The sequence below is a fragment of the Ixodes scapularis genome, unplaced genomic scaffold, assembly GCF_016920785.2.
Source record: "Ixodes scapularis isolate PalLabHiFi unplaced genomic scaffold, ASM1692078v2 PGA_scaffold5__190_contigs__length_132052651, whole genome shotgun sequence".
Lineage (NCBI taxonomy): Eukaryota > Metazoa > Arthropoda > Arachnida > Ixodida > Ixodidae > Ixodes > Ixodes scapularis.
The window spans coordinates 98841925-98869140 of record NW_024609880.1 but is presented as its reverse complement, the minus strand read 5'-3'; the positions used below and the strand labels follow the sequence as shown (position 1 = coordinate 98869140).

Here is a 27216-nt window from a genome sequence, read left to right as displayed (position 1 = left end):
GCCAATTGTCATTTCTTTGTTGAGTTAAGGATGCTTCGCGTGTCTTTGATATTGAAGTTGTTTTGCATCGCTTTTTTAATTATTAATGCAATCTTGAACAGGCATTCTGGACTTCACTTAGATGTTCTCACAAGTAGTTTGGAAGCATTTTTCATGATTTGTAAGCCACGTTGCCCTGTAAAGGTACTATGACAGTGACACCGCAATTGTCAGAGGATGACAACTTTCCTGGCAAAAGGACGTCCATTGGGGCTACCTAGAAAGCTCTTAAAAAAAGTTTAAATGGTGATGGCTCGCTTTTGTGACACAGTTGACGGTCTAGATTTCTACACGTAACGTCACGTGAGGCTAGATACAATGTGTTATTACACGAGCTCCGACATTACGCGTGACGTCTTTTTCTCCTCCAGATTCTCAGGAGGTCCCCGACGTGGGCGTGCTCTCCGACTCGAGTGAGTCGAGCAACTCAACTAGCAAAAGCTCGGTGAGCTCTGACTCGAGCGACTCCGAGCACGAGGACGTACCGCCCCAGACGACCTCCTCTTCCTCTCGGCCTCCCCACTCTTCCAGGGGTCAGCACTGTATGTACCGTGATCACTGCCCTCACTTGTCCAGACTAGTGATCTGAGAAATGCCACCTGTTGGCATGTTCATTCTCACCTAACTTTATGCAGATAGGATTGCTGGCCTTTGCTCTGTTTCATCCTATGCGCAAGCGCAGCAGAAGCTGCAAGAGCAAGCTCTGGGTTTTCGGCGTCCCTGCCAAGCATGCACGTTTGTGCAGTGTTAGCATCATATGGAGTAACATGCTCGTGCTTTCAGCTTTGGCTTCGCTCGTACATGAAATTAAACAAACTATAGAGACCCTTCTTACTCCGGACTTGAAATACAAAATCGTGTGTCTTAGAAGAATGTACCAAACCATAAAACAGTCAGAGTGCAGGTGAGCTGGTGTAAGTTGAACATGATGGTAAACCTGAGACTGGGGTAGGAAAACGAAAGGCAAAGGAAGACAGAAAAAGAACAGGCAACATCTCAAGCACTGCTACAAAGTTTATTTTGTACACACTTTATATAGCACGTCTCCGAAGCCGTCACTATAATCACCAGAAGCAGCAAAATCCCACGACAAGAGGGCACAAAAGTGTAAAAGAAAAAAGCACAAACACACACGCAATTTTTAACAAAACCGGGGGTACACCTTCTCTTGTCTCTCCTAACCTCGGCTATGAAACATTTACACAAACGGTCGCAGTTTAGCACAACCACTCTCTGCAAACGCAAGGGGTTCACAAACGACTTTGCCCTCCGAGAACGAACCAAAAAAAAATACTAAAATTGTACTTTCTCAAACAAACCACACACTCCAGAGATACATACGTAGACACTGCTAACACTTCGAAACTGCCTACTCGGATCTGCGACCTTGTAACAACCTGCAGCATTCCTTAAAAAAAAGAAAAGAAACAGGCGCAGAAATTGTTTGCACTAGTTCCCAAACTGCAACGACGCCTGCGTTATATAGTTACCGGACGTCTTCATACGAATTGTTTCTTGAACTACACATTTCATATTATTACTTTCTTTGTAAATTACTTCTGTTTCGGTCCAGTCCGCTTTACATGCATAGCAATCCTGAAGGTGCCTGGCTAACTCGTAAACCTCAGATATCGTAAACCACCGATTTTTTGCACGGAATCTACCTTTCACAATGTCCTTTTAGGCATTCTTTCCCTCCCGATTCAAAAGACTCAAGTCTGCATCACCTGAAATTGGACGTGAACACTGTGTCATGCCAAACTGCAAATGCTTTTATGTTATGAGAAATATTGTGAAAATATAGAATAGCAGCTCGTTGGCTCCTCACACTGGGTTCATCCCCCTTAGTTCTTAGTTGAATAGAAAGTTGTCATTTCGAGAAAGTTTGATCATATCCCGTGCCCTCCAATCTTCCCCATTGCCTTTTTTGAACTTATGAAATGGGTACAAGACTTTTTTAATACATTACCAATTAATGATTTTGCATCTCCTGCTTTAACAATCTTAGAGTGACAACTTTGTTTAGGAAGCACTGATTTATCCATTTTCTTACCATATTCCCCACATAAACCATTTTTCACCTGAATGCACAAGTCCAAAAACTGCAACATGTTCTCCTCTGGCTTCTCTACTGTGAACTGCAAGTCGGGGCTATTTACCTTATCAGCTTCTCAACTTCCCATCTTCAAACGTGCAGACAGAAATATCATCAACATATCTTCTGATGAAGCCTCCATCTGGTGTCAACTCAATTATCTTGTAAACAACACTCTATCTAAACTGTTCAGGTATATCTCAGCTGACGACGGTGCGACCGACAAGCCTATCCAGGCAGTTTCTGTCTGGATATCTTTTGGATTATTGTATTCGAGGACTGTTGATCGTAAATGGAGACCCAACATGGAAAGGAAGCCTTCTACTGACACGCTCTCTTTTGATTGAAACCAAATTCATCTCTAACACCTCCTTCACTGTGCTCATCAACCTTTTCTCTTCTAGAGAATAATATAAATCCTTTATATCCATGGAGAACACAGAACTCTTTCTCTCATGGTTGCTTTCCAAGATTAGAAGGAGTTCTGTATTTTTCAACGATAAGAACTTCTCAAGACAGACCAGACCTAACCAATGCTTTAGAAGCTTATTCACAACTTTTTGCCATGTTCCATTTTTGTTTACACCCACTCTAATGGCGCATTCACACTGGAAGCGAATCCGCGAACGCGCGTTCTCAACCGCAAAGTGGCTCGGATTGAGCGGTTGAAGCGCGTTTCTGCCAACCGCTTCACTGATTTGCCCCAACCACTTTCACAAACCACGAAACGGCAACCAATCGCAACGCGACGCTGACGTGATGTCGGTAGCTTTCGAAACAAGATAGCATCTCGCAGGTGAGGCGTCCAAGGCGTTGTAGTCCTAGCGTTACAGCAGACAAATCAACGAAGAAACATGATGTTCACGTCTGTCACTTGAATCTGCCGCGAAAAGAATCGACTCATACTTGTAACGGGATTCGCTCCGGTGATTTGGATGGTGCAAGAGTTTGTTTACTAATCGGGGTGCCACAGCCCGTCGCTTGCTGCCTTGTTAGTCTTTGCCCGTAGAACGTCGGAATGCGCCCCTAATCCACCAAAATGTCAGCTTTTGTAACGCCTAAGAATGTCACGTGAACTATTGAAAGCTTTCCACATCATGCATGACCACCACAAAGGTGTATAGGGACGTTGTGAGCCTAATTGCTTAGCCAACGCACTACCGCGGAGCTGGCAGGGTACCTGCACTAGCTCGACCTGTAACATTGACTACTACCAAAAGGAACAAAGGCAGCCCACTCAAGAAATAAAGTGTTTGTACCAGACGATGCATAGGTAATTCATATGGCATTTATTTGAGCTAAATGTCAAACAAACGGTACACTCGATCGACGTGCGAGTGATGAGAGGAGAGTACGCCGCCAACCAAGCCACAACCGGCTAGCACCGAACACATTCTCCCGCACAACGGTCCACAGCGCCTCTCACAACTCCGAAAATAATAAGAGCTAACAATGAAGGGGGAAAACTGGCCCTCTATCTCAAAAACAAGGTCAGGTATTCATGTGGGAAGGGTCCACTTTGAAGAAAGGGTCGGGTGCATCCTCTTCCGAGTCAGCAAAGTGCGCCTAGCTGGGCTATGCTTGAGGGCGAAGTCGAGGGAATTGCAGGCGGGTTTTGCAGTCCATGTCTCTTTTTTTGCTGCCTGAACTCGTGATGCGTGCAAACATCCGAAGAAAAATCTTCAGAGTGCCAAAATCGCCAAATTTTGGCTTGGAATCGTGAATTAAAGTAGATTTTGGATTGTAAAACGGTTGCCAAACACAAGTCACAAAAGATCACTCTTGATCGCCGAGAAACCGTCAACCGCCCCTCGCCAACCGCCTCTCGGTATGTCTGAACGGGGTCACTCGCGAACCGCATCTGCAACCGCTTTGCGAACGCGGATCCGCTTCCAGTGTGACTGCGCCATAAGGGGCATCTCCACTTTATAATCCTTTAAACCGTCCGTAGTGATACGAAACGAGTAGTAACTGTGTGAATCAGGCATTGTTGCAGTTTGAGATTGAGAACAAATGTAAACAACAAAGTTCCCTTTTCTTTTTTTTTTTTGAGTAGGCCGTTCCGAAGTGTTAGCGGTGTCTACGTATGTATCTTTGGACTGTGTGGTTTGTTTGAGGAGGCACAATTTCAGTATATTGTTCTTCATTCTTGGAGGGCTAGGTCGTTTCTTTGTGTTCAATTGTGAACCCCTTGCGTTTGCAGAGGGTGGTTGTGCTAAACTGCAACCGTTTGTGTAAATGTTTCATAGCCAAGGTTAGGGGAGATAGGAAAAGGCGTACCCCTGGTTTTGTTAAAAAGTGTGTGTGTGTGTTTGTGCGCTTTTTTCTTTACCCTCTTGTTCTATTGCCCTTTTGTCATGGGGTTTTGTTGCTTCTGGTGATCATAATGACGTCTTTGGTGTATAAGGCAAGTAAGAATTAAACTTTGCAGCTGAGTTTGAAGCCTTGCCTGTTCTTTTTCTGTCTTCCTTTTCATTTTTCTTTTCCTACCGCTGTCTCAAGTTTACAATCACTTTCTACCAAAGCATGTCAATTAACTGTCAAGGATAGCTAATTTCAGAAGACTAAAACTGTGGTAGCTTCAGATAATGTGTGCAAAGGCCACTAGGTGGCATACATCATCATGAAAGGCTTATTCTGACAGAATCGGTCTGCCCAAGAGAGCATTTGTTGATGTTTCACACAGCCTTAATGAAGTGCGCATCGCAGAGTGGTCAAACTTTACCAGGTGGTAGACTTTGCTGTGAAAGCTCTCTGCACACTGTTCATCTAGATTCATTGCCCGAATTAAATGTCAGCAGTTTACATTTAGATGAAACGTCACCATCCTCCGTCAAGAGCAGACATGTGCCAGCTATCTGACACCGTAACTTATAGATGGCACATGTCATTCACTCGGGTGACAATGCGTGGCTGGTTATCACGTGGAGACACCCTTGTGTGGAGCTCGAAAGCTAGTGCCATTGACAACAGTGAACTGCAATGTCAAATGCTAGCTGGCCTACGTCTGCTACCGTTGAAAGGTGCTTCTATGTGACTCTTGATCTTCTGAAAATTGCTGCCGACTTTTTTGATTCAAGCAGCATATTGGGCTAGAACTTGTGCATCTTGCCTTTACTGATAGGTCTACCTTTAATCAAAATCAAAACATCCTGCGATTCACTGTTCATTTATGTGCTGCAAGCAAACACTAAATGTTTTTTCTGGCAGGCCCAATATATTTTTCCGGTACATATCAAATCAATGTTTGTACATTAAAAATTCTGTTCAATGCAAAAACGAAAAAAAAAAAAAATCAACAAGGAAAGGCTAAATGTGACATTAACACCGTTCCACCGGCTTCACTGTTTGAGGGACTGTCCAGGTCTGGCTTACTGGTGCCACTTTCAGGGTTCTTTGTCCATTTTCTGAGCCGTTTAACTTAAGTGTAATGAGTTCTCTGTACGATGTCATTCCGGGGGAGGCGTGCTATGCATTACATTCATCGCGAGAAGGAAAATGTTGGGGAGGGGGCACTCTCAACGCATTCTAGTAATTCTATGCCTCTCGACAGACTTCTGCCCTACGACATGGTGGCACCGTGTATGCTCCCGAAAGAATAGCGCCACTCTTTGATGGACAAACTTTGCCGACAGATTAAGCGTCGAAATTTTGGGGTGGTCAGCATTGATAATGGGGTTGCCGCCTTCGCGAAATGGCTCCAGAACGCAGGCGCACTGTAACGGGCGAATGCAAACAGACCAACAGAATGTCGAACGAACAGTTGATGAAGAGGCCCATGTGCTTTCAGAGGCATCTTTACACGAGATAGGATGAACAATAGCAATTTGAAACAAGTTTGGCGGGGACTCAACAGAGGGGACGACAAGAGGGCACGACAAGAGGGGAGCGCGCAGGATTGGCTGGCGCTGGCCATGTGAACGGGAATTCCACGCGCCTTTACTGCGACCTTGGTCATGTTGAGACCCAGTGCCGCTCACCTGTTGTCTGCTCAATTGCCGCTGGTCGGATCATTTTTAATTAGAAGTTGGACTTCTGCACTGTTACCAAGCTTAATAACTAATGGGAATGCTTCAGAAGCACGTATATGAATCATGAAGAGTACTGATACGGTGAAATGTCCAATAAGTAAGGAAAAATGCATTTTCCTTTTATTTTTTTTTTTTTTGCATTTGGGAGTGAAGTTGGAACCTTGTTGACATTCGCCGTAAGAAACTGTTCGAGTTGGCGTTACGGTGCTCCCTATGGGTAGATGTTCGCAACTCCAGAGGTGGCGGCTCCACCCAGCAGAAAGAAATTTGAATGAGAAGCAGGGAGCTACCGCCTACTTAAAAGTGCAGCAAAATTTCTACTGCCCGGTGGTGGAAATCTGAATCGGAGGGGCTGCGATTAAATGCACGCTGTTGGAGTCACGAATACATTGGCGCTAGGCCGATGTATATACAGAATTGTATACATTGGCACTGGCTTGAGATTTTGGATTCCTGACTCCATGGGAGGCATGGTTTCAGTGCCATTTGGGGTTACCACTTCTGCCTGATATACCCATCAAATGGCAAAATAATGGCAATATTTGTAATTTCGTACATTGCAGTGACGGTAAACGGAACAAATGGCCAACAGCACTCCAACAATGCTTCCTTCTCAAGTATGCCGAGGTTTAGCCAATTGAGTGAGTACGGCCTTTTGCTTTGCATGAACCGTGCGTCTTTGATGTCTGTCGGCATTGTTTGGTTATGGTACGATTGAATTTAACTGGTGCCCAATGTTGGGGCACAGTCAACTGCATCTTTTAGTATTTTTCTCTGCACTAGGGCTGGTCTCTTTTAAACAGCAACTTAGTTGAAGTCCTATTGGTCTTCACCAATGCAGGCTGGCTTATAGGTGTAATACAAAAAGTAAATGAAACTCTTCTTAGTTCTGCAAGTGTATATATTGCTAATTGAACGCTTTACGATAGAAACATTTTACACCTCGCCAGACATACAAATTAACTATAAGGTAAATGGCGGTGTGTTCACTACCAAATTTCTCAGAAGTGGGTTGAGCAGTAAAGTGAACGAAGCATGAGTCGACAAATGGTCCCACACTCTTGTAACGTCAGTGTGAGGAAGTATGACTTGCTTGTGCAAAATTTATTCTCGCTATATTCTGTTACAGCTTAACTTGGCAAACGACAAAAACTATGGCATCGGCGAACCAACCAGAGCGTTGGAGCATGTCAGATTGGCACTACCATCAGAGAACACTCCACTTGTGCAGGGCTGCCATGTGCCTCACTTCGTTTTCCTAATTGGCTCCGGGAGCCTTAGCTTTCACTGTTTGCCATGTTGTCCCGAAACAGGGTATGGGGTTCGTTCATGAAGTGGCATTCCACTCGTGGCTGTATAAAGCCTTAAAGGGCACTAAGGTAGATTTTGAGATTGTCTTTTCGTGGTGCTCAATCGAAGCATCCTTAGAAGCCCAAATCGGTGGTGACGCGTGGCCTTTAACCCTCCGGGAAAACAGAATCGAAAACATTGTGAGACGCCCTTTTTTTTTTTAGATTTCGGAAGAAAACGGGTGCATTGCGAAGTTTGATCGCACTTTTAGAAAGGAAGAAGGCCACGCACGACTGTAATTTGGGGTTTTCAGGGACATTTGGGTTGAGTAGAGCGAGTTTGTGCCGTAAAACGAAGATCTCAAAAACCACTTTAGTGCACCTTTGAATTCCTGGGCACATTCTGAAAAGGTTGACTGGACATTGCAGGTGAGGACCTGCGTCTAAGTGAATCTGGCAGCGACAGCGACGACTGAAAGTCCACAGCCACAGCCACTGGAAGGCGTGCGACTCCGAGCGACACTATTACCCAAACCGTTGGCAAAAATCTCGCACCCGAACGGACGGGGCGGGCCACTTTCCACACACGTTCCCGTCGACCGCACGTCGACACGCCCTGACGCTCCGCAAGAGAACTCGTCCCCGTTCCTTCATCGGCAGTGCTTGCGAGGCATTGTTTTTTTGCGTCTTCCAAGTTTCCCCGCCGCTCTCGTTTGTCGTTGGAAGCTTCTCGAAGCCGCCTAGAACCGTTCTGTTTTCTGCGACCGTTTGCATTGTTCGTAGATTCCCACTTTCCCCGTTGTTCCCGTGGAGGAAAGAAGTGCGCCTAGTCTAGCACCACGCAGGCGCGAGCCCGTCTACGCCGGCCTCTTTGACAGGAGCTTGAAGCCGGGTTTCGCTCCCTAAGCGTGCGTAAGTTGTTCTGGTGAGAGCAGGGGGCTGGCAAAGGAATTGAGGAAAAGATGCTTCTCAGGTGCTCTAGAGAAAGCCAACAAATGCGTAAGTGTGCCTCATTCGCGTTTTATCGATAGTGGTCTTGTTTCTTTTTCAAGTTTTTTCTTATGTAGGCGAACTTACTTTATTCGTTTTATGCTGCTTTTGGTCATCTGAGGCTGCAGTTCTCCTAGGGGACGTCGCATCTGTCGCTGGTCGTGGCTCCTAAGACTGTCGTCTTTCATAGTGAGAAGGACCCAACGGGACAACGGATGCATTTGGCACGGCTTGCACAGATCAAATTATTCGTGCCTCGTCGTAAGCCTAATTCTCGATGCATCCTGTCTGGAGTGAGACAACCAAGGTCAGCAGGAGATAGTGGTAATGCTATCGATGGCTCTTAAATTTTTAAAGATGACCCGACATGGTGATCTTTTTTGGCATTATCATTCTCGTAATGGTATTGGCTTCTCGTACTAGACCGGAGTTCATAGAAATTATGCCGCGGGCATTGTATATGCCTGAGTAAATAGGGCGGGGTAGCTTCCTTTTCATCTTTAGGTCCGGGGCGTGTTATTAGCCAAACAGAAAAAACAAAATGGAGAACTAACTAATTGCGAAGCCCTCTCTGTTTGCTGGTGAGCCGTGCCAAATGTTTGTTTTTAAAGTCAAAAGTTGTACTATTGGCCTTTCTTGCAATGAGCCGCAGATGTACCGATACCTTTGAGAATTTTCGCCTCAGTTAGTCTGTCAGTTTCTAACCGGAACTGCTATGTTACCCAAAACTACATACGGTCTACCGGTACATCGCACGGTGGTGAAAACGAAGTTAAGCTTATGCTGCTTAATTTTATTTGTTTGTCTTCAAGTGTTCTGTTTACAAAGGAAACCAACACTGCTGTAGTTTCATTTGGCCCTTTCATTCTCAGGCTAAACATCCGTTTACAGCAAAGTCAGTACAACGGCTCGTCCGTTCCGTTCCGTAAATTAGAACCTACGAAAACTTTCGTCTTGCACTTCCAAGGCCCGTGCCGTGAACAAAACGTCCTCTGGTAATGCATAATCGCAAGCAAGCTCCAAGTATGACACGTCAGTGCAGAAAACGAGGCTATCGGGTTTTCTCTCGTGTTGTCTTTGTCTTCTTTAGCTTATTACCTTCGGGAGGAAAGGTTGATGATGCAGGGCTTGGTCAATACACGTTGCTCAATTTTCTTTGGAGTGTGGGGGCAAGGGGGGGAGCGCCCTGCAAAAGCAAAACTGGCGCCTGAGCGATGCGTCTCTGCTGGCGTTTCCCCAAGGCTAGTCTTCCCGAGGCGAAGGCCTTTTCAGATGCAGCACACACGATTCCACGCACTTTCCACATTCTTCCCCCTTCTTCATCCCCCCCCCGAATTCTAAGCGCACACGCCTTTTCACGCACTTTGTCGGGTCCTCCCTTGAGTCTCTGGCGTCCGGGTCGAACCGGGAAACTGTTCTCGTGATGCGTCGGACCGTCTAACTGCGCGTCTCGGAATTCGCGTCCGCAAGACATTCTCTCGCCGGCGGAGAGAAACGTGTTACGCTTGGGGACACCAGCAGTGGGCTCTCCACTTTGACGGGTCAGAGAAGTTGCTGGTGATGTGGTTTTTGGCGACGCCATTTGTAGCGCAGTCTCGCTGGGCCTTAGGCAAAGTCGCGTCAAATCTAACGGTGAACCCGTCGAAGCGAAGACCTTCCGGTGGTGTTCCCAAACGGGGCTTCTGTGTGTTCTCGTGCCGAATTCGAGCTCTACTCGCCGTAGCGTACCAAAAAGCTGCCCTTTCTCTGCGTCGAAAGCGCGTCGCTCGACCCGCCGCCGCCGCGCGAGACTCGTGGCGCGATTGTAACATTTCCACAACGTGAAGCCGCCACCTCTTTCTAAGCCCTTGCCCATCGAAGCGTGCCAAACACAGAAAGGACGTTGAGGACAAACAAAGGGTGTCCTCCCGAGACGTCACCTCCTGCACGAGCGTGCACGGGGAAGTAAAGCGGTGTGCTGCGCCGTTTTCTCGGGGTAGGTTGTTTGTAATTCGTGCTGTTACTCCGGTCTGCGACGGACGGCGTGCAATCCATGTCTGTTCGTTAAGTGTTGAAATGAGGAGCAAGAGGATGCCGAACGTTTGGCTTGGTTGGCCGCGAAACGGTAGAGTTGTCTGCTCGATTGAGGTTTCGTTGCTCTCTTCCCACCTTCGCGTTTCCCGTCTTTTGTCGAGCCAACTACGAGACCCGCAAAAGTCAACCGACATGCCTTACTGTCGCGGCGAAACGTTGAATTTCGAAAAAAATGCGCACCGAGAAGAAAAAAAGAAAGAAATATGCTTCCAGCTCTGTCTGTACCTTAGGTGGGGCATGCACCGTACCTTAGCCGTTGCTGTCGTGTGAAACGTGTGCGTCGGCCGCTTCTCATACATTCCCGCACGGCAGTGCCCAGTCAGGCCCCGACAGCTTTGATTTTTTTTCCTCTTTCAGGTTTTTTGTGTCCCTCGTATTTTTTCTTTTTTTGTGAAGCTGTTCAAGGATTTTGTGTCCATGCATTACCAACTGTGATTTAACTTGCAGCAGCCCCGAGTCGTAAAAAAAACTCGGGGAAACGACGACGGTCGCGGGGCTCGCGGCTCTGCCGCGCCAGAAGACTTACCGAATGCCTGGTTTGCAGTTTAGGACGTTGGCTTTTCAGTACTAGTCATGCGGTTCAAGATTGAAGAGGAGAGGGCGGTAGTTTACTTTTTTTGTGTGTGGAGAATAAACTCCCCTCCACCCACTCTTTTTTTTATTTTTTTTTATTGCGATGTCGGCTTGGAGTTTTTTCCGACGGTTTGGTGTGAACTGTGGACTACTCTGCCAATGAGGCTGTGACTGCTAGTGACTGTTGTGGTCTGCCAGACTGTTTTCTTGAACTATGAGCATTGCATTCCTTGTGCCAGTGTTGATGCAAATGCACATATGTTCCATGTACTTGATTATGTTGTCAGAGAAGCAGGGTGGTGATAACAATGATACTCTTACCTCTTATCCAAATTGCATTGTACTTGTTTGTAAAGGCAATTCTGCAGTGTTGAAAGATGTGTTTTTTTTTTCTATAGTCAAACACACTGGAAGTAAACCTCAAGTGTCCCAAGCTTTGTATGTGACTCTGACCTATGCATTCGCCCTGGTTCTTAGAGTAGCTACAAAGTAGATAAGATGTTTTATTATTATTATTATTATTATTATTAAATATACAAGTTTAAACTGCTGTTTGCACATTTGTCCTGGTCTGGTGTAAGCTGGAGAGGTCCTTTGAGTGAAAAACCAGAGTACCGGTAGAATATTTTCTGCATTTAGAATACCATGGCCATTATGACCCTGTTTGGTTTTTCAAACAGTAGGCGTCTGGCACAATTCCAAAATGCCATAGCAGGGCATGCAACTTGTTTGACTGAGCTCATATTCCTTTCCCTAATATTTCTTTTCTTTTCTTTTTCTTTTTTTTCAGCAAGTGATTATTCATAACAAGTTGCTTATTACTCAGGTGACAAAATTTTGACAACAGTCGACACGCTAGCATTAAATTGTCGTAGTGATATTCTCACAAAAATTAGTGTATCAAGCCTCCTCTACACACGCCTCTTTTGATCTCTGGACGAATGGTGGCATGTGAATGCGAAAAGAAAAGAAAAGCTAGTTACTGACAGGACCAAGACAGCAGAGTGCAGTTTCAGTTGTCTCGCCGCCAGCGCATATTTGCTACCTCCGATGGCACTTGGGCATCTCGTGAGCTTTGAGCATGTGCACGCAGCCAAAGCACGGCGACAGGCAACAAGCGCATGCTGGAGGCAGGGCGTTTGAAAGAGACAGCCTGCCGCCCTTACCTTGTCAGTGACTAGATATTTTGAAGTTTTTTATTGAAAGCATGGAAAGTGTACTACACTCAGTTGCAACTTTTCAGCAGACACGTCTTTCTCGGTGCTCCCAGGAAAAGGAGGTCAGAGGTAAAGGAAAGAGGCAAACTCCAACCGGTAGCAGCACTACTAGTGAAGCGGCGGGGTGAAGGTGAAGCCTCGTCGCACCCTTTCACTGCCTCTTCGTAGGTGGGGCTGCATCACTTGGCAAGCGGGGTAGTTTTGCCAGTTTTGCACAGACTAACGTGCGAGACGTTGAAGCAACAGGTGCACAAGGTCAGTTGAGGTTGATCTGTGCTCACTTCCATTCTTACATTAGAAAACGAGCAGAGGAGAAGGCCATCGATCGCTCCGTAGACAAAGTTCATATTGTTGCAGTCGTCTCACGTTTCACGGGGCACGTTTTCTTCCAGTCTGATGGTGCTTTCGAGGAATGCTGCAAAACGTCTTGCGCAGTCTTCTGAGGGATTCAGATCTGAAACGGGGTGCATGGGTGTCAGTGTTTTCAGAGTGTTGTGGAATTTCGGCCGTAATTGGTGGTATATGGCAACACTTATTCTGCTGAAGGTTGGAAGGAAATGTTGCCAAAATGGTGGGTGATCCCTTCAGTTTTGCTGGAATTGGCCCATCAGTGTAACAACACTCTCCCATACTTCAGATTCTTTTTAGGCAAAAAACTGTAGTTTCGTCAAATATAACCACCACCATCGGAATATCTCCATAGAAGAAAACAATGATGAATGCAAGAGCAGAAGAGTAATATATTTGTGAACTTCAGGTGGCACTGCCAGCCTTTTTTAGTTTTCGTATTATGTGTACACCAAAATGACTTCAAATTACAACAAACGTTTTCTCATCTTCGATAAAAAAAAAATTTAATATAATTAGTAAGTGATTTGTTGTATGGAAGTTTCGATAGCAGGATCTTAGTCTTTCCCAAAGGGCATTTGCTATCTCCTTTATAGATGCTTGACACACGCGCCAAATTACCGCAGCCATTGCTGACCTTCTCTTGTCTTACCGAGATGCCGAGCAACTGAAATGGTAGTTGACAATCCTCTACAAAGGCTGATGCATTAGAAAAGGACAAAGTTGAATCTAATGTGGCAATAACCTGTCCTGCTATGGTAATGAAGAAGTGAAATAAACGAAATAAAAGGGAACAAAAACTGAAGGTCACTTATGGCGGCGTCCATGCACAGCTGCTGCAAAGTGTCTATAGACTGCGAATTTGGCCCGTGCAGTAGAATCTCTAGCCATGAGTGATACACGAAAACAAGCCACTATGTTGCTCATTCAGATTGAAATGGGCAACGATACGAATTGAATCCAGAATCCCTGAATTCTGCAACGCGAGCTTTCTCTCCATGCACTCGGAATTGGGGTATGCCGATAGCATTGACACACTCGACCAGTAGATCTTTTTTTTTTTCCTCCGACAGGTTAGTATAAAGCACAGCTGAGGAGAACCTTCATATGATCAAACGCAACTACACATTTAATCCGAGTTCCAGAATCTACTCTGTTTACAAACAAGCTTGCATTGGCCCGCACCGGGTGGGGGCAGTGTGCTTGCACAAAAACCAGATTTGTGCGAAGGGGAGCACATGCACCGGGCCGACAACAGCGCCGCCGCAGCGAATGAATTACTTGAGTCATTTTTATTTAATTACTTTTAGCTTTGGTAATTGCACAAATCGAATTACAATTACTTCTATACTTTTCTCACGTCAGCTCGTAGGGCAGTGAAATTTCAAAAACTGCACCAAAGAGCCGACTGTAAACTCGCAACTAAACAACTGTAAAAAAAAAAAAAAAAAACAGCACCTGCAAAAAAGTTGGTGATAGTAATAATAACTATAGTTTATTTTCGAGTACACGTAATGGTGGAGCCAAGAAAAAAAAGCCGCACTACGTGGCTTGACGAGTTCTCGGCCCCAGTACATTTTGCAGCAGCTTCGGCAAATCAGTATCGAAACAAAATCATATATATATAACCGCAGTGAAAACGAAAAAAACCTAGAAAATAGAAAGTCACTGAGCACCATATTATACTCGGCGACAACTTTTCTTGGCGATGCAGTGGAGAGAGAACCCGCGCACAACTTTATTCAGCCCTCAAAATGGGAGAGAAACGCGTGCCTGTACCCTCCACTGTATTGCCAAGAAAAGTTGTCGCCGAGTGTAGTCGACATTTGTAAATCAACTCAAAGCAAATGTTAAAACAAAAAATACCCATTAATTTATGTGCAAAACCATGCATGACACACCTTCAGAACGCATTTAGAAGTTTTGTAATTCGGTATGCTAACATTTTTTTTTCCAGTGTTTAGCCAACACTAGGTATGTTATGTTGTTGGAAGCCAGACAATTCTACCAGGGCCGAAGTGTTATAAAGAATGAGTAATGGGGATTCTTGGGCGAGCTGGTACTGACACTCTGAGAACATGATAGCGCTTCAAGACAGGGATGAGAGTAGGAACGAGACAACATATTGCATTGTGTTGTCTCGTTCCTTTTCTCATCCCTGTCTTGAAGTGCTATCATGTTCTCAAAGTTAGAAAGAAATTCTGTTCTAAGTTTTGTGGATAGCCTATAGTTATAAAGATTGTGAATACTGAGTATATTACAAGTTTTAAACAGGTTTTCCGTGTGCGAAAGATAAGGTATGTTTGCAATTACTCGCAACATTCTTTTTTGAAGCAGGTGCACTTTCTCAAGATTCATCATTGCAGTGCTAGTACCCGAAGCCAACGAACAATAATTTAGATGGGAATAAAATAATCATTTGTATAAAAATATTTAACAGATGTAGGAAGTATATACCGATGCCTACACATACTTCCCTTAGTTCTTTGTCAATATTCTATTTAAATATTCATTATGGTTATCCCAGGACATATTCTGAGAAAACACTACTCCAAGTGTTTTGAAATTATCAGTTCGAGATTTACCGAGTTTAAAGTAATGGTGTTTATTGGTGGAAGAATTTTATGCTTAGATCGAAAAAGTACACCTTTAGTTTTGCTTGTATTTGTTTTTAAAGCGTTCTTTTTTGTCCATACCGATACCTTGCCTAACAGTAACTTTACTTTGACACGAGCTCCACAGAATCGTCCGCAGCATACAGGAGTGTTGTATCATCAACATATATTATCAATTTAGTTGTTTGGTCTTTATTGCACAATGTCATTTACATGTACAATAAAGAGAAAAGGGCCCAAGATACCTGCTTGTGGTACTCCAGAGGCAAACTGATTACAGCACACTGACACTGACTGACGTGTACTAGAATGAGTTTGGGCCTCCAATATATTATTTCGGAACTAAAACATCATTTTTTTTTTTACTGCCGTTATAAAAAGTCTAATAACGTTTGTTTTGTTGCAAATTAAATAAATCACAATATTTTTATTTTTTCTTGCAAAGTTGAGGAATTTCGAGATTTAATCCTTACCATTTTTTTTTCATGCGGAAAGTCTACTGTCAATACTGACAAGGTGACGTCATATGGGGGTATAGGAAAGGGTACTTTGTAGACTAACCAATGTCTTCAATGTGCCCGACGTTTCAAAGCCGGCTCGGCTCCTGGTTCACGGGTGACTATGTGGGCCCAAAAGGTAGCAGTCGGTCGTTGCCTCCTTCTTCTTTCTCTTAGTATTGTTCTCTTCTGTTTTTGTGCTTGGCACGTCGTAGTCCGTGTATATAGCTGTTTGGAAGCATTCCGGTGGCAACGTCGGGCACATTGAAGAAATTGGTTAGGGTTTACAAAGTGTCCTTTCTTATTACTTACCTAACCAGGCGGAGTTCCGCCGAAATGTTTGCATTTACGTGGGTATGGGTTCAATCACTACTATTTGGAAAGCTGAACTTGTTCCCTGCGGATTACAGGAACTCTGATGGTGAGGTGTCGTGGAAGTCTGCTACAGCACTCGCTCAGCAGCACGAAACGAAAATCCGTGACTGTTTTTAGTTGCGTGATGTCACGTCATTGGAAAGCCCGGATAAATTTGAATATTGGCTTTGGCAACGCCTTCATTTGCCGTTTTTTTAATAGTAGTGTTGTGCGAATATTAGAATTTTCGAATAGTAGTTTTGAATAATGCGCTATTCGATATTCGCTTCGAGGTGAACTGCGATATTCATATTTTTTCCTAAGTGTTACAGCAGCAAGCTAAGCCCGGTTGAGCGCGCTTCTTACCGAGCACTAGTGCACTGCAGAGAAGCAACACCGCTTCCGCGGGTACTACTTTTCCGCGGTCTACCGGGACTCTGTATGAACTGCACTCAACGCGGCTAAAACACCGCGATCAAACCTCCGAGAAATAGAACTATTCCAGCTCCATGCTTAGGTGGAGAGCACACTTTCAGAACAAAATAATGCACGTGCACGCCTGTACGGAATTTTTGTGAATGTTGATATCTTAATTGCCCTAAAATATTCAAAATTAAACAGGCTATTATGCATAAGTATATATTAGGCAGGGATGCCCTGACAACGTGTGTTAATCATTCGTAACAAAAGAAGAAAAAATTTGCATATAGCATCAATATTTATAAATCCCCTCGGTTAGGTATAGCTGGGCATCAGACTACAGGTGATAAATATAGTTAGATTAAAATTTACTTGGCTTAGAAATGGACAAGTGAAAGTCTGGGAATACTTCACGAGCTCAGCTGTGATTTGGGGCAACGCAGTAGTGAAAGGCTCAGAGAAACTATTCGTTATTCGAAAAGATTCGGCCAAAACCACTATTCGCTTAAAAGTCTAAATCCAGTATTCGCACGTGCCTACTAAATAGCTACTCTGTATTTAAAAATACTAAGTAGCACGCCGGGGAGAATAAAGCCCTGCCATTCTTATGATTTAGCTAGTTCTGGTGACTAAAAAAAAAAAAAAAACGGTTGAAGCGAGGGCATAAAATAGGGCAATTGTAAGAAGTAGAGTAATACATTTCAGTGGGGAAAAATTATATCACATGCCCAAAATTGGAGTTGGGTCGCGCTGAAAGTAATGCATAATTGTAATAAATTATGTGCTATAATTGCGAATACCTTCTTTCTTTTGGAGAAAAAAAAGTTGTAATTGTCATCAAATCACATTTCCGAAGTGACTTACTCAAATGTGAAAGTATCCAAGCGTCGTACCAGAGCTGTGCTGTGCTCTCAAATTAAAAAAAAAAAAAAAAAATTGCCGCACAAGAAGAAACAAAATGCGGATTCAAATTTGTACGAAACATTCAGGATTGTGGGACTATCAGTTGGAAGGACCCGACCGTTTTTTTTTTTTGTTTTTTTTTCTGAAATCCTAAAACATGGCATTTTTTTTTTTCCTTTCCACTTGACTTTTTAGCAGAAAAACGAGACCAGCTTAATACCATATTAGTCGAACAGATCTACTATAGATGTTCGATCCATTTTCTCCAGCCCTTAGGAGATGCCGCACACGTCGCCCTTTGGTAAACGCTAACACTGAACCCGTAGTGAGGCCAAAAAGAGGCAGAAAAACATAGGGGAAATAACAGAGAAAGCCTAAACCATAGGCGTACCAACCGGGGGAGGAGGGAGGGGGGCAAAGAATGTCTTTTGCCCCCCCCCCCCCCCCCCCTTTTTGAAACAGCCGCCACAGGGCAAACACTGGTCGACGGCGCCCAAGGGATACAAGGATACCGCCCCCAGGCCTTGGGGGGGGGGGGGGGGGGGGGGGTCTGATTTGCCCCCCCCCCCCCTTCAGAAACAAGTTTGTACGCCACTGGCCTAAACAGAAAAGTGAGGAGGACAGCGTTAGCATTTCCCAAAGGAGGACGTCTGTGGCGCGTTTCCCTAGAGTCATGTAACGGATTTCCTAAGGATCCACCAATGGACCTTCCTTTATTTGTTGTCACCCAACCCAACTACATCATATTTCAATATGGCAACCGTCACACGGAGATGGTCTCTAGTAAACTGCCAAAAATTGCAAACATCCAGTTCATACGGTGCAAGTTAGAAATTTTAGTTTGATGAGATTTGAGAGAAGTATCTCATCCTGGTACTGATTCTTTGTTGACGCTAACACACACACACACACACACACATATATATATATATATATATATATATATATATATATATATATATATATATATATATGGCTTGTGTCGTTTTGGTCCTAGGCCAGGGGCCCATTCAAGAAAATTATTAAAGTCCGGGATTTATAGGTTGTTAATTATTTTTTGCGTAATTAACTTTTTTAATATTGTGTTTAAGGGCATGGTTTCAATTAGGAAATTGCTCAGCATCGTCGAAAAACACTAAATCAACAAATTGCAGAATGATAAAAGGCACGCGAAGCAGTTTGCGGCTTTCTGAAAAACCGCACAAATTCCACGGGTTTTTTAAGTTTCGGTTTGCTATCGGAGCGCATCTCGGCCCCGGCGGCACCGCGCCCCGTGGAGAGATGGTGCAACCAACCTCTGTTGCGCTGTCATCGCGCGATGCAGCAGAGGCTCAAATTTCTAATTGAAACAAAAACTTTCTAATTCCTGTTTCATACTGCCAAACAGCGAACAAACAAAAAAAAAAAAAACACGTTTTCGCAAATGGGCTCAACAGCTGACGTATTTTCGAGTATCGTCCTCCCGAGTCGGTCTCAAACGGTCCTATGAAGTTAGTCAAATTTATTAATGATAATAAAAATATAATTATTTATTGACTGAAGATTTGACAACATAAATAAAGGGCCAATCACCTTAATATGCAGCATAGGTAAACGCACCCCTAAATTATCTGAAGAATGCTCTGCAATTTTTATCCGGCGTTCTTATCCTCGATAGGCACGTGTATGAGTGATTTGGGACAGCCTTAGTGCTGGATTTATATAACTATGTACTCCTTACACAAATATATATTCTCAAACAAAATAGAAGTCTGTTATTGCCTCTTTTGTGTAATGAACAGCAAGGTTATGTGTCCGTGGGCTGGACGAAAACAAAGTATCACAGGGGCGCGTGGCGGAACTATGACCATTGCGCACGCAGAACGTCAGGAAGTGGCGAATTAAGTAGTTTTCGAGTAGAGCATGAAATATACTACTTTGTTATATTTAACCAAAAAAAATCATGAATTGGCAAGGGTGATGCTTATTTGTAAATTAAATTGGGCGGCGTTTTGTCAAGAATAAATCACAGCAGCCAGTTAATTCTGTATGAGAAAATGTGCACTTGGATACACGCTATGTTAAGCCGGATTCGATCTACAAGGCTGCGTAAAAACTAGAGTGAACAATTTCGATCACTCTTTTTTGCATGATTCTTCGCCTACATCACGGTGCTGAGTGTAAAACAAAAAAAAAATGTTGGTTAGAAACACAAGCGTTGTGCTTGCCGCTCAGTGTTTCTACCATAGGTAGACTGAAAGGTTTTGTCCTGAAACTTTCGTGCCATTTTGAAAATATAATTGCTTTTAGCTGAATTACGTCGTCATCCTCTATATTGTGCAACGGATTTCCCGAACTATATTTCAAGATATATATGGCGACAACGTGTCCATTCCATGATTTATGCAGTGTAATTAATTCCTTACTTCAAGAGCCCAACTACGATTCGACTTTTAATACTGCGACGCGAAGTTGTACCGATCACTGGTATTTTAAGCTACCTATCACACTTCGTGAAAACCTTTCGATTCAGGTAAAATATATGTGAGTGAGGTAAACAAATGGATGTTGAGTCGTAGAAACACGACGTTTTGTATGTTATTCTAGATTTTATTTTGCTGTTGCGTCGAACGTAACGCGATTTCTTATTTTTGTTACCTCGAAATAGAAGTGAATTGTACGAATGATAAAAAAAAAAAAAAAAATCTGTATAGTTACTGGGTTCACGGTGGAAATAGTGCCTATTGCAAAAGCAACGCGGAAAATATAGTCTTAATTTAGTGGTTCAAACCAACGTTATTAGAACCAACTCAGTTCTGGAACTCCGCTCCGGAGGGGGGGTCCCTTTGCGTGGCGCCAGTTAGAGGGCGCGCGCTCCGCATCAATACTCGCTATCATCATTGACGTCGCGCTTGTGGCTGTTGCATCTGTACTGAGCTTACGGATGTTCGTGGCGCTTTTTCTGACAGTAGCAGACGACTTTCAAATTGTTTCTGCTGCAGTTAGTAGTCATCGGCACATCTACTATTACAGTATGTACAAACCTGCCCTGATTGTAGCCACCGGATTGTGGCGCCGACGAATTTCGGTTGTTCGAAACGCTTTGCGTTGTCAGCACAGCTAAGGCAGCAGCATTTTACAATAATGCAAAGCGTATGCCAAAACGGTCGTAGCACTTTTCATGTTCAAATTGTAATTTTTACTGGCGAAACAGCAAAAATTAACCAAAAACCACGCTGAACCTCGAGAGGAGTCGGGACTCGGGACTCGCAAGCAGCCGCGGAGCAGTAGCAAACGAAAACGCGTGGAATAATGCGCCGGCAGCGCCACCTAGCTGCAAAAAATCGGACACGGTTTCGGACCCCCTCCAATGTACAGTGTCTATGGGAAGTTCCATAACTGAGTTGATCTAGTAACGGTGGTTCAAACCGGTTCGAACCCGTTCGAACCGGTTTGAACCGTTATTTTTGCTCCCCGGAACTGAACCGGAGCTGAACCGAAAGCCGTGAACCCGAGCGTGAACAGCAGAGTGTCGGTTCGACACCCTATACCGCTCACAATGGTAAGCGATCGTTCGAGTTCAACATGACGGAGAAACACCACCTACCTTTGCGGCCGTTCATACACTTTTTACTCTATCTAGCTTCGCAGGTCTTGAAATTCCGACAGGTGAATGTCACTTCGGGCGTCTCGTACCATTCATATCTTCGAAAATTATAATCCGAAACTAAGCGATTTCTTGCACACGGAAATGAGTGGCAGGAACCTATTGCCGAGCAAAAGGGCAACCGCTGTTTCTCGAGACATTGATTCCTCGTTCGAGTTTGCAACAAGAACGGATGTCCGTTTTGCTCATTCAATTTGCAAACCCGGAAGACGAGAGCAAGTTGTAAGATGAGGGTGTCTTCATGTGCGTTTTGCTACGGGTGGAGACATGTGGCCATTTTGTTTCACACTTTTATTTTTTGTTCAGAAGCGCGTGAAAGAGCGTGCCCCTGCACGCGTTTGTGGCGCTGACTATTTTGTTTTCGTCGATTTCTGTGTATTTTACCCGTGAGCGCTTGCTGTCGGCATCGGGTTCAGCCTTTCCACTCTCGTGAAGAAGGAAGACTAGCGGAGCTGTACTCGATACACTGTGTGCTTCTTCGTCGTCGTCTGTTTTTCGCGCTGTTTCCTACGATGAATTCCCACCAACGCGCCCGACTATCCATTCTTCTATTAGAGCTGGAAAGGTTGCCGTCATCTACCAGCGACGGCGGAAACCATACTGGTTGTGTGCTTGCCGCCGTCGCTTATAGATGGCGGTAGCTGTCCAGGTAGGTTTGTGTCAACATACCGGACACGATCCTGGGGAACCTAGCCCTTAACAGCTCCGCTGTAAAAAGAAAAAAAAAAAAAAAAAAAAAAGCTTTCTGCCTTTGGTGAGTAAGGAAGACCAGCGGAGCTGTACAATGGAAAGGAATGGCCGGCCGCAAGTTGGCAAACCAGAGTGGAAAGGCTGCCGCCATCTATGAGCGACGGCGGCAACCAGATACTTGGCTTCCAGCCGTCGCTCATAGATGGCGGTAGCTGTCCAGAGTGTTGTGTCGACATTTCTTTGCTGGGGACACGATCCTGGGGAAACTAGCCCTTAACAACTCCGCTGTAAAAGTCAAACTGGGCAGTACCGCCGGACCTAACTTTATTTGCTTAACCGGCATCCAGACTATTCACAACTCCGGAGTAGGTGATGCCATTCAGCGGGAAAGACGTGAAGGAGAGAGGAGGCGCTGTCGCCTATCCCGATGTGCAGCGAAAACTGGCGCGGCCGGCCGAAATGTGAGCCAGAGGAAAGGGGATGAAACGGCACGCCGTTGGAGTTCCCAGGGAGATCGGTGGGCTAGCGCACACCAGCTCGGAGGACGTGGAGGGAAAGCTCGCGCTGCAGAACTCAGGGATCCTGGGTTCAACCCCACCCCTGTCCGTTTCGATCTGGATGAGCATCGTACCGGCGGGCGGTCGTGTATCACTACTGCGTGATGCACGTTAAAGATCCCAGGCTAGCGGTTGTACTGCACTGGCTAAATTACTCATCTACAGCTGGGAGACTCGTTGTTCGTTGAGGCAGGCCAAGTTCTAGACTGTATAAACATACACGCAACCCCAATTGGAGTTGCCAATATAGACTGTATTAAAATAGGGGAAGTAAGTGCTTGATGAGGAGTGTTGACGTTTTACATACAAATCGACAGCGGCGCCACCTTTTGCGCCGGATTGCAGGCATGCGTTGGTTCGATAATATTGCAGAAATCGGCGCACAATGGTATTTTTAGCGCTGCCTGCATGTTCAGCAGCTTTCACGCTGAATAGCGTTCTCTATTTTATCAGCACGTAAGGCTGTGTTTAGATATTTACTTATAAGAAAGCTTGACGCTCAAAAACGCGTTATCACAATGGACCTCCACCGCATAATGACGCACCAAGCGGTGTGAGTATGAACTAATTTCGGTGGGCAGTTCGTGCGAGCAAAGCGCGCATGCGCAAGGCGTGCGTCGGATGCTCTCCACCAAGGACCGAAGACAGTTACTTTCTCTCCGAGCGAGTGTCATCAACCGTTGCATCAGCCCGCTTGAAACAGCGTTTAGCAGGTGAAATAAGACGTTATTTCGAACAAGCCGGCAACGAAGAACGCCTGAGCCTCCACAGGTAGGAGAAGAGATAGCGCAGGAGTCTTCTTGGAAAAAGGTGACCCACAAACAAATCGACGACATGTCGATGCCGCTTCTCAGTCTCGGGAGTCGTGTATTTTATCCAGCCTGCACCAACGGGACAGTCTGGCACGTATGCATGGATTAACATGTGTACGTGATGCATCGACCGCAACATGTGCACGTGATTGTGGATGATAATGTTGTCGTTAAGGCCCCTATGCACAGTTGCGTTTGAGAGCGTTTGAGTGCGTTGCGACGAGAATCGAAAGCGAGTCACCGTTCGTATGATGCGTGGAATCCGTTTCATCAAGAGATAGCTTGGCACGCGACATAAGCAGGGACGTCTAGGTTGCTCGCAGCCGCAACGCAGTCAAACGCTCTCAAACACGACTGTACGCGCCCTTTAGGCTTCCGCGTTTCTGGTGTTTAGTTGTTTATATTTTATTTATATTTGATTTGTATTTATTTGTGTGCGTGTGTGTGTGGGGGGGGGGGGGGGGATGTTATGGCGGGGATTTCTTTATTTCTTTTTGTTATTAACATGCTTGGCAAGTTTCGGTTTTTATGTTCGCTGAGGACGTAAATTGCCGATTTCTCGGTGGTTATAAAGAAATCTGTCCCGTCGCGATAAAAAGAAAGTGGATTTAAACAGCTTGGCACTCCAGTAGACAACCACAATATATTCGGTCAAACTTTTGGAACCGCATAAAGCACTGCATATCTTAGAAATCGCAACACCTGGATATTCCCGAATCCCTTCTTTTCGTTGCTTAGCATGGTTGTATTCACATTTCTGTTCAGTATTATGACGATCGTCATTGCAACGTGCAACGATAAAAAACAGTAAAATTCCGTTTCTTTTTTTTTTTCTTTCTAATACCGAGAAAGTTGAATTCTGGTTTGAATTCAGTAATATCTGCGCCGTCTTGTCCTCAGCCTCTCACCAAGGCTCTGATGATGTAGCTTTCTCACTAACAGAGCATCGTTGTCAGCTATGACTGCGAAAACTGCAGGTCACTCTGGAGATACGTGTGGTTAACTTATGATCATATCCTGCCGCTTAGCAGCTATAAATAAACCATTTATATTGTGTGGAGCTTTTTTTTTTTTTTTTTTTTTGATTTGGGGGGGGGGGGGGGGGTATCTATATATATAAAAAAAGAAAAGCCGTTGCTTTAAACTGAAATCAAGCGATTCTTTGAACCAGCTGGAAGTTCCGGAGTGATGGGAGCCCTTCTTCCTGATCCTGGCGAAAGACAAAAGCCGCTAATTGAGTACGAAACTAAGCGAATCGTAGAACGAGGAAGTACCGCTGGGAATCATCGGCATTACCCCGCGTGAAACGGAAAACGCCCTCTTCAAGATAGCGATTCATGTCGCAGATGTCGTGGACTTGAAACAATGTCTCCAAAGCGGATGTCCCTATCTGATTGCATTTGTGTAGGCGGTGCCAAATATTGAGGAAAAACAAAAACTAACCCAGCCGTTACTGCTCGTGCTGTATCTTCGAGTTAGAGCGGGGGTCGGCAACCTTTTGCAGCGACGGGCCGAGTCCTCACCAAGCCGACACTGAGGGAGCCGGGCGGCAAATCGCCAAGTGTGTGTGTGTGCGTGCGTGCGTGCATGTGTGTGTGTTTTAAAAAAACGCAGGGCGGGGTGAGACTCGGTCCTCTCATTACCGCTACGCAGCGATAATGATAAGATCGCAACTTGACAGTCGACAAACACAATGTTTCGCTATCACTCACGTTCCTGGCACCATAACAACAGATTAGAACCAGTCGTTTCACTACAGCATATCATAAAGAGGCGCATTTACGAGTATGTTCTCTACTTTTGCTCATTCAACTAAGTACTCTCTTCCTGCTATAAAATATTCGGAACCGTGAAAACGTTCTCTCGACGCTCAAGACTGGAAGAGCCACGATGTTCAGGATACTGGGCTTAACGAACATTACAAGGTCAAATGACACTTCTTGGAATTGATTGTGTCGACTGCCTCGTATAGAACATATCGACTGCGCTTCTGCAAAGTCGGTCTCCGATCCAAATCGTAGTGCGAAAGCTCGAGTTTCAGGACCGCGACATACAATCTGGGACTGAAATGGGACAGACAAAGAAGAAAAACGCCCGAAGCCCTCCAAGAAGAAAACAGACCGAGGATGCTAGACGGCCGTGGGTCACCACGGCACGGGAAAGTCATCCTCGATTCACCGCGTGGATTACCTCATCTATAGTCTTCAAATAATCAGCTACTCCAACTTTCCAACTCGGCCAAGGCAGGCGAAAATTCCTGTCATTATAAAATAGATGTTTTTGCTCACTCGGGGCCAAAACCAAAGCAAATTTGACGTTCCTGGGTTGGTCTCCGTTTTGAGGTACGCGCCGACACTGGTTTACGTTGTGGATGAGAAATTTAGCCAGTGCAGTACGACTGCCAAGCCTGTTCTTCTTCTTTTTTTTTTTTTTTTTTTTTTTGATCGTACGCCGTCACGATGCTTATCCGGATCGAAATGGGCAGGAGTGGGATTGAACCCTGCAGAATTTCTGGATCCTGCAACGCGAACTTTCGCTCCACGTGCTCCGAGCTGTCACTCAGTAATAATTGCGTTGTGGTTTCAGATAGCCGGAAGTTAGTCAGCCTCTTAAAGGGCGTCTAATGTTTTAGCTTTAAATAAGAAATTTAACCCAGTGCCGTACCACTGCTAGCCTGAGGACTTTAAAGGGACACTAACCCCCCCCCCCCCCCCCCCCCCCCCCCGCCAAAAAAAAAGAAAGAAAGAAAACGTTTCTTTCAGACGGTTTAAAGGGGCGATGCAGCGATTCTTGTACCTTGCGCGGATACCGCTTATAACGGATTCCTGGCGTTAATGACCTGCGAAACACCCGTTCGTATTTCACCACACGCAATCCAAGTCGCAGAAAAAATTAAAGAAAAACGAGCTGCGTTCACCTTCTCAACTCGCAGCCAGAACAAGCGGCCACGTGATCTGGAGCCGATTATATGCCGCCAATGTTGATCATGGCCACGCGCTGGGGTTGGCAAGGTACAGGACACGCGCTGAGTTCCAGACATTGTTATGTTTCGGCTATGGTCGTCTCTGCAGCAATTGGACACGGGCCACTACCCGAATGCTTCTCGAGCTATCGATTATCACGAGCCCAAGTCGAGTGTTGCTGAAAATAAATATTACTTACTAGTGTTCACGCAGTGCTCGGATCCAATCTATGAGCCGCATTCAAATATCGTCACTCGGCGGTACTCCGACCGCCGAGCTACGTCATCAAGTTTTGTGAAGGAGAGATTGAATGAAAGCGCTCGCCTTGGTCCTTGATATTACACCGCAACAAACGAGTTTCTCGGCCAGTGGCGTTGCGTGCGAATATCCTTGAGTCCCACTAATGCCAGTAAGCTCGTGTAAAATGAAAAACATTCCAATTGAATATCGTTGCACCGCCCCTTTAACAAGGTGTCAGAAGACTACCCAATCAGTATTTTGCTATGCGTTACATATATTTTTAATAAAGTAAAAAAAAACGCAACTTCTCAAAATCGAAACTGGACTGGGGAGGAATCACGTGGCTGTGCAACATTTTATTTATTTATTTATTTTAATCAACGGATTTGTAGTTTTTTAGAAGCCACAAAAAAATGGGTATCATATATTTTGTACTTTTAGTATTGAGTGTGTGCCTTAAATGACCCACATCTTTGATTATCTTTGGTGGTTCCGTCTAAACCACAGAGAACGGCACGTGACCGCGGAGAAGAGAGTGAGCGCTGCTCAAACCGGCCAGTTTTCGATCGGCGGTTTTCGGGCAAAATGAAACCGAATTTCGAGCCGAAAATTGTGTCCCGGTTAGTTGGGCTCTCATGTGTCATGTGCAAATAAAACATAGGCAAGCATAAATACCCTGTCAGTGTCCCTTTAACGTCAATTACGCAGTATCGCACAGTATCACTCGAACGCACGCCGGTATACGATGCTCATCCAAATAAAAAAGAACAGGGGTGGGTATTGAACCGAGGATCACTCAGGCCGAATTTCGAGAGTGCCTGCTTTACACGTCGACACGCTGCTTGCAAACAAGCCCACCTGTGC

At 45.0% G+C, this 27216-nt stretch overlaps 1 protein-coding gene across 1 annotated transcript in view; it reads left to right on the top strand.

Moving 5' to 3' along the window:
* LOC8037939 (ELL-associated factor 1) overlaps window positions 1–11640 on the top strand; it is a 110210-nt gene extending 98570 nt beyond the window's left edge. The window contains exons 5-7 of the mRNA XM_029967802.4: window positions 411–581; window positions 6729–6806; window positions 7884–11640. Coding sequence (XP_029823662.1) covers window positions 411–581; window positions 6729–6806; window positions 7884–7930 — 296 coding nt within the window. The 3' untranslated portion in view covers window positions 7931–11640. The remainder of the gene's footprint in view (window positions 1–410; window positions 582–6728; window positions 6807–7883) is intronic.
* The last annotated feature ends 15576 nt before the right edge of the window (window positions 11641–27216 follow it).